At 40.0% G+C, this 12,498-nt stretch overlaps 1 protein-coding gene across 8 annotated transcripts in view; it reads right to left on the reverse strand.

The window, feature by feature from the left end:
• The window catches only part of EBF1 (EBF transcription factor 1), a 377,481-nt gene that overhangs the window by 95,382 nt on the left and 269,601 nt on the right, over positions 1-12,498 (reverse strand). For 4 of the 8 annotated variants that reach the window (XM_019740480.2, XM_019740464.2, XM_019740518.2 and 1 more), the window contains exon 9: positions 2,688-2,821. In XM_019740480.2, the coding sequence (XP_019596039.1) occupies positions 2,688-2,821 (134 nt within the window). The remainder of the gene's footprint in view (positions 1-2,687; positions 2,822-12,498) is intronic. The other 4 variants (XM_019740489.2, XM_019740473.2, XM_019740527.2 and 1 more) reach the window with 1 other exon arrangement.

The following is a 12,498-nucleotide window of genomic DNA, read 5'->3' on the forward strand; positions in this document are numbered from 1 at the left end:
AGGATTAAATAATACCCATAAAGAGTCTATACATAATAAATCCTTAGGAAGTTTGAGCTATTTCTCAATTTCTGACCATTATGCAATGGATTTTCGGATTTGGAGCAGTACTAAATTCTCTCCCTACAGTAAAAGTGAGGAAAACAAAATCATATCTGTCAAATTGTCTATATGAAAAATCTAAATATATAAATAGAATATTACCAATCAAGTCCACCTCTGTGAAGTTCATTTTTCTGAATGTCAGGGTTATCATGATGGTAACAGCCCAAATTAAACTCTTCCATCAAGATACCCAACTGCTAATGCTGCAAGGGATTTATATCTGCTCAATCACTTGAGGAAAGTACGTTGTAGGTTTCCACCAGGAAAGGGTCATATTTGATTTATGACACAGCCACAAATGAGAACAGTTTGGAAGAAGTGGGTGGTCAAAGGAGATGCATTCCTCAATCTCACCTCCTAGTTGGACACACCCAGACCCACTGTGGGGGCTTCTGGTACATTTGAGGCAGTGACGGGGGGGTGGGGGGGTTGGGGGGGCGGAAGATGGAGGACGAGGGGCAAAGGTATTGCCGTAATGGGTTTCCCTTTATATGACCTGCATCTATTTTGTTATATGGAAACAGGTTTGTTAAAGCAATTTGAATAAATCTAAGTTAGAATTTAACCTCCCTTGTTTACAAAAGAAGGCAAGAAAGTGGGGAAACTGAGAAGAAACGGGAACTTTGACTAGGAACAAAGTGGGGGTACATATTAATGAGTTCCTGATGGGACGATGTCCTTATTGCACATCCATTGTAGCTCACGTGGGCTAAGACTGGCACAAGGCTTTAAAGAAAGCTTCAGACTAACCCACCTTCTATCAGAGGATCAGTAAGACTTACTGCCAATTCTGGGCCCCAGTGCTAAGACCTTACATTGATTGCAACGACATGGAGCAAGAAGTCCATTTTATATTTATTCTTCCCCTCTCTCAATTTCCATGATATATTAAAAAAAAAAAACCAGAATGAAGGATAGAAATGGGATGAAAATACAGCCCACAGGACCTGCGAGAGGCTGTGCTTGTGAAGACGGCTATCTTCGGCAGAGATGAAGACCCCCTGGTTGGCAGCAAAATACGCCCTGTATGTGATGCTTCTAGTTTTACAACCCAATGGTTCCAACAAAGAATGGGGTGCAGTCAGCAGGGGGAGCTCAGGTCATCTTTCATGCCTGGGATGTCCCAACTTGGACAACAATTAGTCCGGTGGACTGAGAAGCCCATCCCTGATTCAGCTTGACCGAACCTTTGATTCCCTGGCCAAGTACGTACCGCTTTTTGGCTGCATGGAAAATACAATGGCAGAGACAGCATGGGCTTGCCAGGGGCTTGTCTGAGTGGTTATTGGCAGTGAAAAGTGCATATAGAGGGCTTAAAAAGAAGGGCAGGCTTTGCTTTGGAAAGATAAACATGTTCAATGATCACAGGCTTAACTCTGCTTATCTCTATGGTCCCTCTAAAGAGAACACACAAATAAAATATCTAGATGGACTCCACAGTGGTGTCATGGGAGGACAACTAGAAATGGGCATTCAAAATCAGAGTTCCAGTTCTGCTACTGACTTCTTTGGTGGCCACATACATATCACTTTCACTCCTTGGGCTCTGGGTGGCTGCTTTCACATTACGTAACTACGTATCTCTAAGCCTCAGTATCCTTACCAAGAAAAGATAGATGCTAAGAGTGTGTACCTCGTGGTGTAGAGAGAAGACTGAGACGGTCTGTGTTAAGAGCCCCGCCCATTGCCTAGCCTGTACTAAGTCTCCAGGTTTACAGTTCAGATGACGACTTGGAAAGAAGGTGGGATGAATGGGGTCTATGATACCTTGTAGCCCTAACATTGTTTTTCTTCTTAACTTTGGTGAGGAAAACAGAAGCTCCCAGGGCATGCTGGCTAAGAAATCTAGGCTCAGCATTTAGAAAGGAAAGGCCACTTTGCCATGGCGTCTGTGAGATGGAGATGTTTACATTTTCTAATCTTGAGCTAACTTGATGATGGCCAGTTCAGTCAAATACAGTTTAAAATAGTGATCACGGTGCTTGGGAAGCACTGCACAAGTAGAACATAGTCATTTTCATACGGCTGCAGTCACATGCTGAGACACCTGAGACCGGTAAATTCCTAGAGCTGGAAAAAGCCCTGGGTTCCTCATGGTTTCCCTGACAATTCACTCCATGTCTCATGAAGTGTCATTGAATAAGTCAAGAACCACCCACGCCTACTGTCATTTGAGTGGTGTTCCTTGAAGATGGGCCTCCAATAGACTCCATCTACGAATATTTGCAGATTACTACCTTGCTAGAGTTTGAAGAAGGCTTTTGCTATCTCTTTTGTGACTCTGCATCTCCATTCCAATTCCCAATATACTGTAGGACCTCCACAGCATGGCAAACCCAACAGGACAAATGACCAAACAAAAACTCTCCCTAGGGGCCAGAGCATGGAAGCCATTCCAGGAGAAAGTGCCTCCTCCTTGTAAACCCAACCCATCTTTCCTAGTTTCCCAGAGCTCTGTAGAGTGGTGCTGGCCCACCCAGAGTGGCACCACTAAATTCTATGTAGTCTATTAGAAATTCAAGTGTAGACAGTATCCTCCAATAGACCAAGCTATTAGATATGAATGTTCAGACAACACCTACCTCACTCCAGACCAGCATGGTACCGAATATGACCTGTAACCCATCAAAGAAATTGTCCCCTATGATGATCACAGTCGCGCCTCCCGTCGTCCATCCTTCACTCGGGCTGATGGCTTTGATACAGGGAGTAGCTGCTTTTCAACACACATGAAAAAGAGAAGGAGTCTGCTGTTAGAACCAAACTTTAATGATGGAAGACTTGAGAAAAAGAAAAAAAAAATCTTTCATCTTTTCACTAACAGAAAGTCCCTCAAGACCTTAGCATTTCCTAGCCACATGAGGACCTGAAACCTAAGGGTGCAATTTCAGTTTGTAAAAGCATTATTTTCACTCTTTCTGTTGAGATACATATATGTTACCCATATTGTTCTCAAACCTGAAATCTCATGAAATAAAACATAGATGCAAAATTTAATTTATGAAATGCTAAAGGTTACAAAAAATGAAACATGGGTGACTTTTTGGAACACACTGGAAACCTTAAATATATCTCCTGAAAAACAAAGCCCCTAGATTTTGAGATAAACATTTCTGTCCAATGGGAAGCAAGAAAGAGTGGAGGCACGGGCAGGAAATTATTCTTGCACCATGCTTTCTGTCTGTAACACTAATGTAGAACATTCCTCATTAAGGAACGTTCATTAAGATTTAAGATAAAATTTTAAAAATCATTAAGATTTTCTTCATTAAATGTCATGGATCTCATTTTATAGATGCAAAGAATGCAGGTCACTCGGGGTGAATTATGTAACCAAATAGCTGAGTCAGGGCTGAACCACAGAGAGTCCCATGACCTTTGCTTTGTTGTCATTCCCAGGCATAAAACCGTAGAACTGATTTTTTCAAAATTTCATATCTCTTCTTTTTCCATTATAAATGGCCCTTGGAGAAGGGAAATAATCTGCAAATACTGTAATTCCAAACAGACTGGAGGGTGGTTTGCTTGATGAGCATGGTGTACTTTCAACACAATTGTGGGGCATAAATGTAATTGTAGGATTATGTTTTTGGAATCTCTCAGAGGGCACCTTCCTTCCACTGAGGATTTTTAACTCCACAATGCCATGCTACTTTTCTCGTGATTACTTTCATGAACAGGAACAAAGCAAAATTCTAAAGCAAGGAATGAATCGTGCGAAGAGAGAAAATGAGACCCTCCTCTTTAATAAAAAGTTTATTAAGTATCCAAGACTGACGTTCCAAGTATTGAAGCCAATGAGAGCACGAGTTAATTTTAACGGAAAAAAAAACTGGCAAAAAAATTATTGGACTTTGTCAAATTTGGCAAAATGTCATGCTTTAACTTTTGCAAGAAGAAAAGAAAATATTAAGCCCAGCCCAGTGGGACCATGGCTCACGTGCCACCACACAAACAAGTAGAATGGGTTTGATTTTGACTCAAATTAATCTTATAAAATTGCACAGAGAAATTAGGAAATATCCAAACTAAACATTTCATGTTGGCTGAACTCACTGAAATGCATTTACAACTAAAACTGGGTAGTTCAGATGCCTTTTCTCTCCTCCACTTTCTCCCAAAAACAAAAGAATTAATCAAGAAATGTAAATGATTCATGACTTGAAAATTCTTGTCCAATTTTTAACCCACATAAAGGTTGTGATCAAAGTTCCACAGGCATAGGACTTTTTCTTACACAAAATTTTTCTTTAAAAGCAAAAAGATTTTAAATGCATGATCCAGTACTCCCAAACCAATGGCAGAACATGATGTATGATTTCAAGCAATTTATAAGAGAAATAAACTACATTTAACGACTCTGTATAATTCTTGAAATAAAACCAGTTTGGAAACATTCCGGTTAATGTCTTAAAATCTTAATTCTTAATTCCTAGCTCAGTCTATTTAGTTGCAAGAGTGGAGTAGAAAAGGTGCTGCCATATCCCTGGGTACTTCTGAGGAGAACAGGATATTGGATTAACTGAATTGGTCTTGAAAGAGTCCTGCCTGATGGCAAAGTATGGAACCCAGTGGTATCGTTAAACACCCACCCTGTGATTACCCTCAAACCACAAAATAGTCTTGGTGTTTATGTTTGTATTATCTTGGGGATTTCTTTTAATTTTTTAAATTTTATTTCTTTTAACCACACAAGTGTACTTCTTTAGATAAGTGTGGTCTCCTCCGGGCTTTCTCATCACTGCAGAGAAGGAAGTAGAAGAGTGTGTGGGTGTATCTTTGAGAGACTCTCCTACAGCAAAGATGTTATAACTGCATAGCCAAGACCTGCTGGTTTTAGACTTGGCCCCCTCCCTCTTCATTCCATTTGTTATTTGTAGGATACAGAAGGTACCCTACAAGTGTGTGTGTGTGTGTGTGTGTGTGTGTGTGTGCTTTCAAACATTTCCTAAGGAAAATGACATTTTCAGATTTTGTGAGCAATGGTGCAGGAACAAAGCTACATGGCAACTAATCAGAAGAAAAAAAAGAGCATCAAGCTTCCAGAGAACTTAAAGAGGAGACAACATATAAAACTATCTTCTTAGTTTTTTTGGAGGGAAAAAAAAAGCATTGAAGGAGTACTCCAGGAAAAGAGTGGCACACCTCTCCATCCATCCTACTTCTGTACTCAATACCATCCATGGTCCCTGCTTAAGAGACTACATGCCATTCTTAGAACAGGTAAGTCATGCAGGCCTTTCTAAGTTTAGCTCTCAGTGGGTTGTTAAGGTGCTTCTCTACACCTGTATGTCATAGAAGCCTTGAGAGGAAGTGCTATAGTACTTCCCCACGGGGAAGTTTGGAAAATATGGAAAGGAATCATGGGCTGTCCCACCGAGAGAGAGGAGTGGGGAAGGGATGGCACTGGCACTTAGTACGTGGGAGTCAAGAATGCTAAGTATCTAACAATGCATGGGCTAGACCCCCAATATGAAGAACTCTAAAATGTCCATAGTACAAGTTAGAAACCACTGTTCCTAGCTAAAGGAATCAGGCCCAAGAGCAGTTGTTAACAACTCACAAATCCATACACGCCAAGTCAAAAAATGCAAATGAATAAAGCAGCTAGCTCAGGGTATCAGAACAAGCATGAAATGGATGGCCACTGACACTCAGAATTGAGGAAGCAATGGAAAAATGACAGGATGCTGGGGAATTGCAGAATATGTGCCCCAGCTAAAGATGCTAGCTGCTGCTCAGCTCCAGCTGTTGGTTACTCTACACAAACGAAGGTTCACTGTGGTCTGGTCTTGTCATCTTTTAGACGAAGACTGGAACCTGAATTTTTATGTGAAATTTCCCAATCTTCAAATGTTGGCAACTCATTCAATATATATATTTTTTAAATGTGTTGGCTAAACCAAATATTTATAGGTAGATTTAACTCACAGAGTTACCCTAGTCACAAACAAACATGCCAGACTAAAAACAGCCCAGGAAATATTTACCACTATGCCCAAAACTACAGGTACCCAAATGGTCACAGCAGTACTGCCAGGAAAATATCCAAGAGTCTTGGTGCCCCCAATAAGAGAGTGGTTAAATAAATTATGGTACATCCGTACTATAGAACATTAGGCGCGTCATTAGAATGGATGAAAAAAAAATTCTATCAACAAACATGGGAAGATGTCAAAATACATTAGTAAAAAAGCAATTTATAGTCTAGAGAATAGTGTGACCCTGTTTATTTAAAAAATGACATATATGAGCCTGTATGTGCATAAGTGTGTGTGAGTGGTTACACATGAACAGGTATGACAAGCAAAGGTCTGGAAGGATGTGTACCAACTGTTCTCAGTGGGTCCATATGAAAAATGAATGTGACTAGAGTAGGGTTGATAGAGAAAGGAGAGTATTAAATTTTACTCTGTAGCTATCTGTAGGGTTTGAATTTTTTCCATGAGCACATATTAAGGTAATACATTATAATAATAAAAAAATAAGTAACAGCAGATCACTTAGCTCTGTGAGAGCCAAAGGTGCTTTTTAAAGCAAATTGATATTAAAAAGCCTGACTTTGCTGAGTAACAGACCCTGAGCCTCTCCGTCCCTCTTCTTTTGAGGTAAGTTTTCTCTGAGAGCTCAGACAACATCTGAAATAGCCAAAGACTTGTTTTTCTTTCACTCAGGATATCCAGAGAAGTCCAGAGGGACAACAAGGAGAGATAGTTTTCAATATAGTCACAGTGGAAGTATCCAGGGGAATCTGAAGGTGGAAAGATTTATTATAAAAGAATTCAATCCAGCCCGAGAGTGTAATGATCAATACAATTCTATCTCCAAGAAACTATTTTGAAATGGGAGAAGGGAGGGGGGTTGAACACAAAACCACTTTTACCAGCCAAATCTTGATTTCATTAATAGAATATTCTCTCTTCCTTACCAATGAATTTTCACATTCTAGGTATCCGCAAGGACACCAAGCCAGTTCCTGGTTGTAAACCTCATTAAAAATAAAAGTTTGGGGTATTTTTATGTTTGCCTCTTTTTTTTCTATTTTTTTTTATTTTTACTTCTCCCCCCACCCCCAACAGCCACCAAAGTCGAGATTTTCCTTCCTTCAAACTATGACAAAGACGTGATTACCCTACCACAGTTTAGCATAATGGCTCTGAAATGCTCCTGGCACATTGCAGAGTTAAAGTGGAAATTATTAGGTAGCTCTTCTTTGTTATAATAATGATCACTCCACAAATAAAAGCTCTTCTCCCAAAGGTACTGCAAGGCACGAAATGCTAATCTGAAGATGGTGTGCGCGCTTTTATTAAATATTACTATGCCCTGTCTGTTTGAGGGTGTCTCTGCTCTGATTGTTTCACGAGCGCCATGCTAATGTCATTCCCATCTTGCTAACAGCAGGCGCACATTTTAGCGTTTGTATGAGAGTTGATCAAAGGCCACGTGCTGAGGGAATTGCTGAGAAAACACGGACAAGCGATAAAAATCTAACAGATTAATTGGTTTAAATTTCATTTCAGGGTGTTGAACTTTGGCTCGGGACTCTAATACGACACTGTGAGTCGGGGCCTAATTACCAGATTTCCAATTTGCTTCTGAACAATGGTTGTGGGGAGGAAAAGAGAGGGAAGAATGAGGGGGGTTGAGGGGCGGGAAGAAATGGTTCAGCCTCCAGTACATATTTAACAACTAATGTTCTGTGTGCAGACAACTGCACCAGGGGACACTGATGTCACCTGCTGTACCTCCCGAGTGCTTCCATTTCCTCCCAACAGCCACGGAAGGCAGAAGAAATCACAGATGCCCTAGCAGTTTAAAATTTTCTGATTTACAGAATCAATGTTACAAGATTCCCGGGCCTACTCACTCGCATTGGAAACATCAGGCTCTTTATTAGCAAGGTGAATTTATAAGCTGGAATCGCCTCTCAGCCTCCAATAGAAATGATCTATTTCATTGATAGAAAGCAAGGGCCAGGAGAGCCATGTTTACCTCGGGGTTTATGGGTGGCCTTGGGAATAAGGGTTAATTGAGCTCAGAGGTGCCTGCCCATTGCGGTGAATTAGTGGTGTGTGCAGCTATCAGCAGGGGCCTGGGGGCTGCTCTTACTTTTGCCTCAGAAATCTCTTTGTGCTGTGATCAATACCTCACTTGTTTGGCGTGACTATAGATGATCCGGGTTCAGCTTTTATCATCTTTTATCCCCCAAATGAGGCTTTTGCAACAGTTGATGTCCCATGATGGAAGTCTCATTAGAGACACATTGTTTGGCTTTTCTCTCCATCCCTGTATTTAAATGCACTGGGGAAACAACACTCGATCAGTTGATAAAATGCACAAATTTAGAAATGTTGTGATCCTATTCTAAATCTCTACATGAAATTCCAATAAAGTGGATATAAGGTTATTTTCCATTTCTACGAAATGGAAATGGAAACGAAAAAGATGTCAACTTTCCTTTTCCGGCATGCTATTACCCAGAACTCCCTATTAGTGAGCATTTCCACAGCAAATAACTGGGGCTTACAGTGGAGATGAAGATGCCGGCACCGGCCTTTCCTGGCTTCTGAGTAAAGACAGAAAGATGCAATTATGTTAAGTTGATTTTAGCATTCAGTGTTATTTATACTAACTTGAATATGGGCAAGAGCTCCAGCTGTTTAAATTCCACATACACCACTCAGAGCGACCTTGAAGCAGTCACTTACCCTCTCAAGGCATTTGTCCTTTCTAAGCAGTAGTTTCCATGAAGGTGCCCACCTCACAGACTTCTGGCAAAATGCATTAAGTGCCTACTTGTGTTTTGTCATTTTCCTATGTGCCAGGCACACAGCACACTCGTTGCTCGTAAATAATAATAACCAGCGTTGTCACCAGTTCCCCATTCACCAGAGTTTGTTTCTTCACCAGAATACCCAATAGTCTCATCATTCTACAGGACGTAGTTTATTGTAAAACTTTCCTAGGAACTTCCAATCCAGTGACTTGCTAACATAGCCAGCTCAATTTACTGAGGAGGTGGATTTGGCATCAGCTCTTCCAAAGTAGAATGTTTTCGTAAGGCTCTCATTTGCCTGGAATGAATATTAATGGCAATCTTCTCAGAAATGAGAAATTGAGTTTAATGTTATTGTCCCAAATTTTTGAGACTTGGCAGAAAATGTTGCGAAACCCATGAGCTCAACTCGTTTCTACGGGACACTTATGACCCCATAAAATATCAGGCCTTTCCCCCTCGTATCTATCTACTTGATTGTGGTGAGGTTGTACTTGGGAGCAAGCCTGTTCCAGAGACTGATGGGGACACAAAGTACCTCCACTTGGACTCAGCACACAGATATCTGCTCTTCCTGTTAAATGGGAACAATTGTTTTGGCTGGTGTCTTTTTTTTTTTTTTTTTTGAGTGAAATGACTTTCCTGACTGCACACAGCTCAGTAGCACCAACACTTGTGTTTTTTGATCCTGACAACTAGCAGCTATTGGCCAAGAAGGAGGACATACAGAGGGTTTGCCCTAGTGGAAAGACTGGCTCTCTCTGTATTTTCACCATGGACAGGAGACAAATCTCTTCTGGGTTCACCCACCCTCCAACTAAGCCTTAGAAACCAGTACCAGCAATAATGCCTGACCTGAACCCCAGCACCAGCAGGTGGAAACTTCACGTTCAGAACTCTGCCTTCCCAACGGACTCTGAGGCCGCAGCTATTATACAAACAAACTAGACAGTTTCCTCGCTCAAAGTGTAGCGGTCTTCACAATACTCGTGGCTCTTGCTTTAACTTGAGTACCAGATTTATTTCTGCCTGCCTTTATTTTTTCCAGTAGTTGCTTTATGCAGCTAAGCATTTTATTGTTTATTAGGGTTTTTATTTTGTTGTGTTTTGTTATTGGTCTACATTTTTTGCTCCATACTGTGTGTGTATGTGTGCGAGTGTGTGTGTGTGTGATGATGTGTTTGTCATTTTGAAGAGCAATGTAATCCATGACATAGAGATTTCTCAACACCAGATGCAATTAAATCTATTAAATATTAAATGAGGAGATCAAGAATTTCAAGTGTTTTTCATCCTTTATTCCAAAGTGACTTCATTTGGCAAGAAAGCCCTTTGCTTTGACAGCACTAATGGCTCTCCCAGAAAAAGAGAAAAGGAAAAACTCCTGTTCACTAGATGGAAATGGAGATCTAACACCCATCTACAATAAGACAGAGTTAACCTGGTGGGGATATCTAAGTGTATCTAAACTTAGCGCAATAGCTAAGTTCCAAACTATGCCATTTGCTAAATATAGCCCAAGCCTAAGTTGTGTCTACTTCCTGTTTATTTTGCAGCTTTCTTATTCTGTTCCGAATTAGCAAAATTCCTCAACAATCAGTGGACATAGCATCCGAGCAAGGGAAAAACAGAAATCCTGGTGCCACAATTGTAATCCGAACATTCTGGAACAAGCACTTTTGGATTTCTGAGTTTGTCTATCTCAGATCCAGAACTCTCTGCAGATTCACTACCCAGGGTTATTTAATAATTTAGCAGTGAAAAATCTTGACATTTTGATGTACTTGTTAACTTCTAAATTGTACTTGAAAGACTTGCTGAAGGCTTTTTGATTTAATGACACAACACAGCATTGTTTCATAATATGCAAACATTGTTTGTTACAAACACTGCAAAAGCTTAGAATTTTATAACTCAAGGAAGTGAGAACGTACTGTTTTCTACTTCATGTTTGATCTGCCAAATCCAAAATTAAAATGTACAAAATATTAATCCTAGAGCAGCTAACAGCAAATATTGCCATCAGCTTTATTTCTTTTCTTTTTTCCTTTTTTTTCCTCTTGTTCTGATTGTCAGCCACACCACTGCAAAGCAATGGGGGAAAATTATCATGGAGGGTGGGAGAATCCTTAAAATGAATTATTCATGGATCCAATTGTAATATTTGTTGCAACAATAGTAAATTCACTCGCCTCTGATTATACAATAAATAAATAACTCTTTTTCTTCCTGACAAGGAGAACTTTCATGTACAAAATTATTTTTAGGCCAATTCTCCTTATTATCCTTTTGTAAGAAAAGTTCTAGATATGAAAGCCAAGGAAGAAAGGGAAATGAAAATAACTTTCCAAAAATGGACACCCAATATTGTATAAAGAGGAAACAATTTTCAGGTTAAAAAAAAAAAAAGAAAGAAAAAACATGTCATTGCTTCTTCAAGGAATACTCAAGTCTTTATTTTCAAGCAATCTTCCTGGGCCTGGAAAATCATAAAGGCAAGTATGAGTAAGTCTAGTGGAAAATCTGTGACGTTAGCCTTGGCTGGAGCTGTATTTTTAACAGGCCTTGAATATGTGTGCCGGATTACCCAGATGGTCATACAGGAATCGGCCTGATAGGATTAAACCTTTATGCTGAACTCTGCTCCATCTGTTCGCCAAGGTTTGTCTTTCCTTATCTGAATATAAATTTTTAGCCTTCTTGTGTCTGGGAGCTGGACTAAATTCAGCATGAAAAACATAGATGCGTGCAGATAATGTAACATTTCATTAGTTAGTCTCAGTTGCTTTCAGCTTGATCTTTTTTCTAGAAAACATTTTTGTGAAGAATTTTCCTAAGAAGGAATTTGAAAGTATATAGAGTCTACTTTTTTTTTTTTTTTCCAGAGGGCTTTGTCTCTCTCCTCCTAATGAATTCTAGGACTCATTCGCTTCGCTGTCATAATAGGGGTTTCCATTGATGTTTGTCCATAGAATAGAAAAGGGAGACCTGGGATCCTCTCTGCAGAATCTGAGGATAAGAGTAGATGATATATAATTCCAATTGGATGAATGATTCAAACACAACAGATTCATATGTGTTTTGTTCTTTTTTTTCCATTACAAGAAGATTGATATTAATCATCATCTGATAAAATTAGCTCCAATCGCAATTTCTATCATTTCCATTAGGTTTTCTATATTTTTAAGGAGGCTTTTTTTTTGGGGGGAGGGGGGTGGAGTATAATTCAGAGCTTCATCTTGAATGAAATAGGCTGACATTTGTTTTGCCCTTCTGTGCATATATATCCTTAGAAGCAGTGACGCTATTTATTAGCTGGCAAAGTTGGCTTGGGCAAGTTTCAGGACAGAGGCTGGTGAGTTACCAACAGGCCAGAGCCTGGTAGATGGTTCTGGGGGTTCCAGCCCTGTGACAAGGGAAGGAAACGAGGGCTCTGACTTCTGGGCTCAGCAAAGCAGGTCAGTGTCAGAATTTTCAGGCAAACAACATGCAGATGAATGAATAAGTTGCAAGAAAGAGGGATCTTTTAGAACCTACTTTGTGGCTGGTTTATGGCAATGTGATTGCTAAGATGTGACCTATATATGATTGTGATAGAAAATACGAGAGAGAGC

This window comes from Rhinolophus sinicus, linkage group LG10 (genome assembly GCF_036562045.2).
Source record: "Rhinolophus sinicus isolate RSC01 linkage group LG10, ASM3656204v1, whole genome shotgun sequence".
Classification (NCBI taxonomy): Eukaryota; Metazoa; Chordata; class Mammalia; order Chiroptera; family Rhinolophidae; genus Rhinolophus; species Rhinolophus sinicus.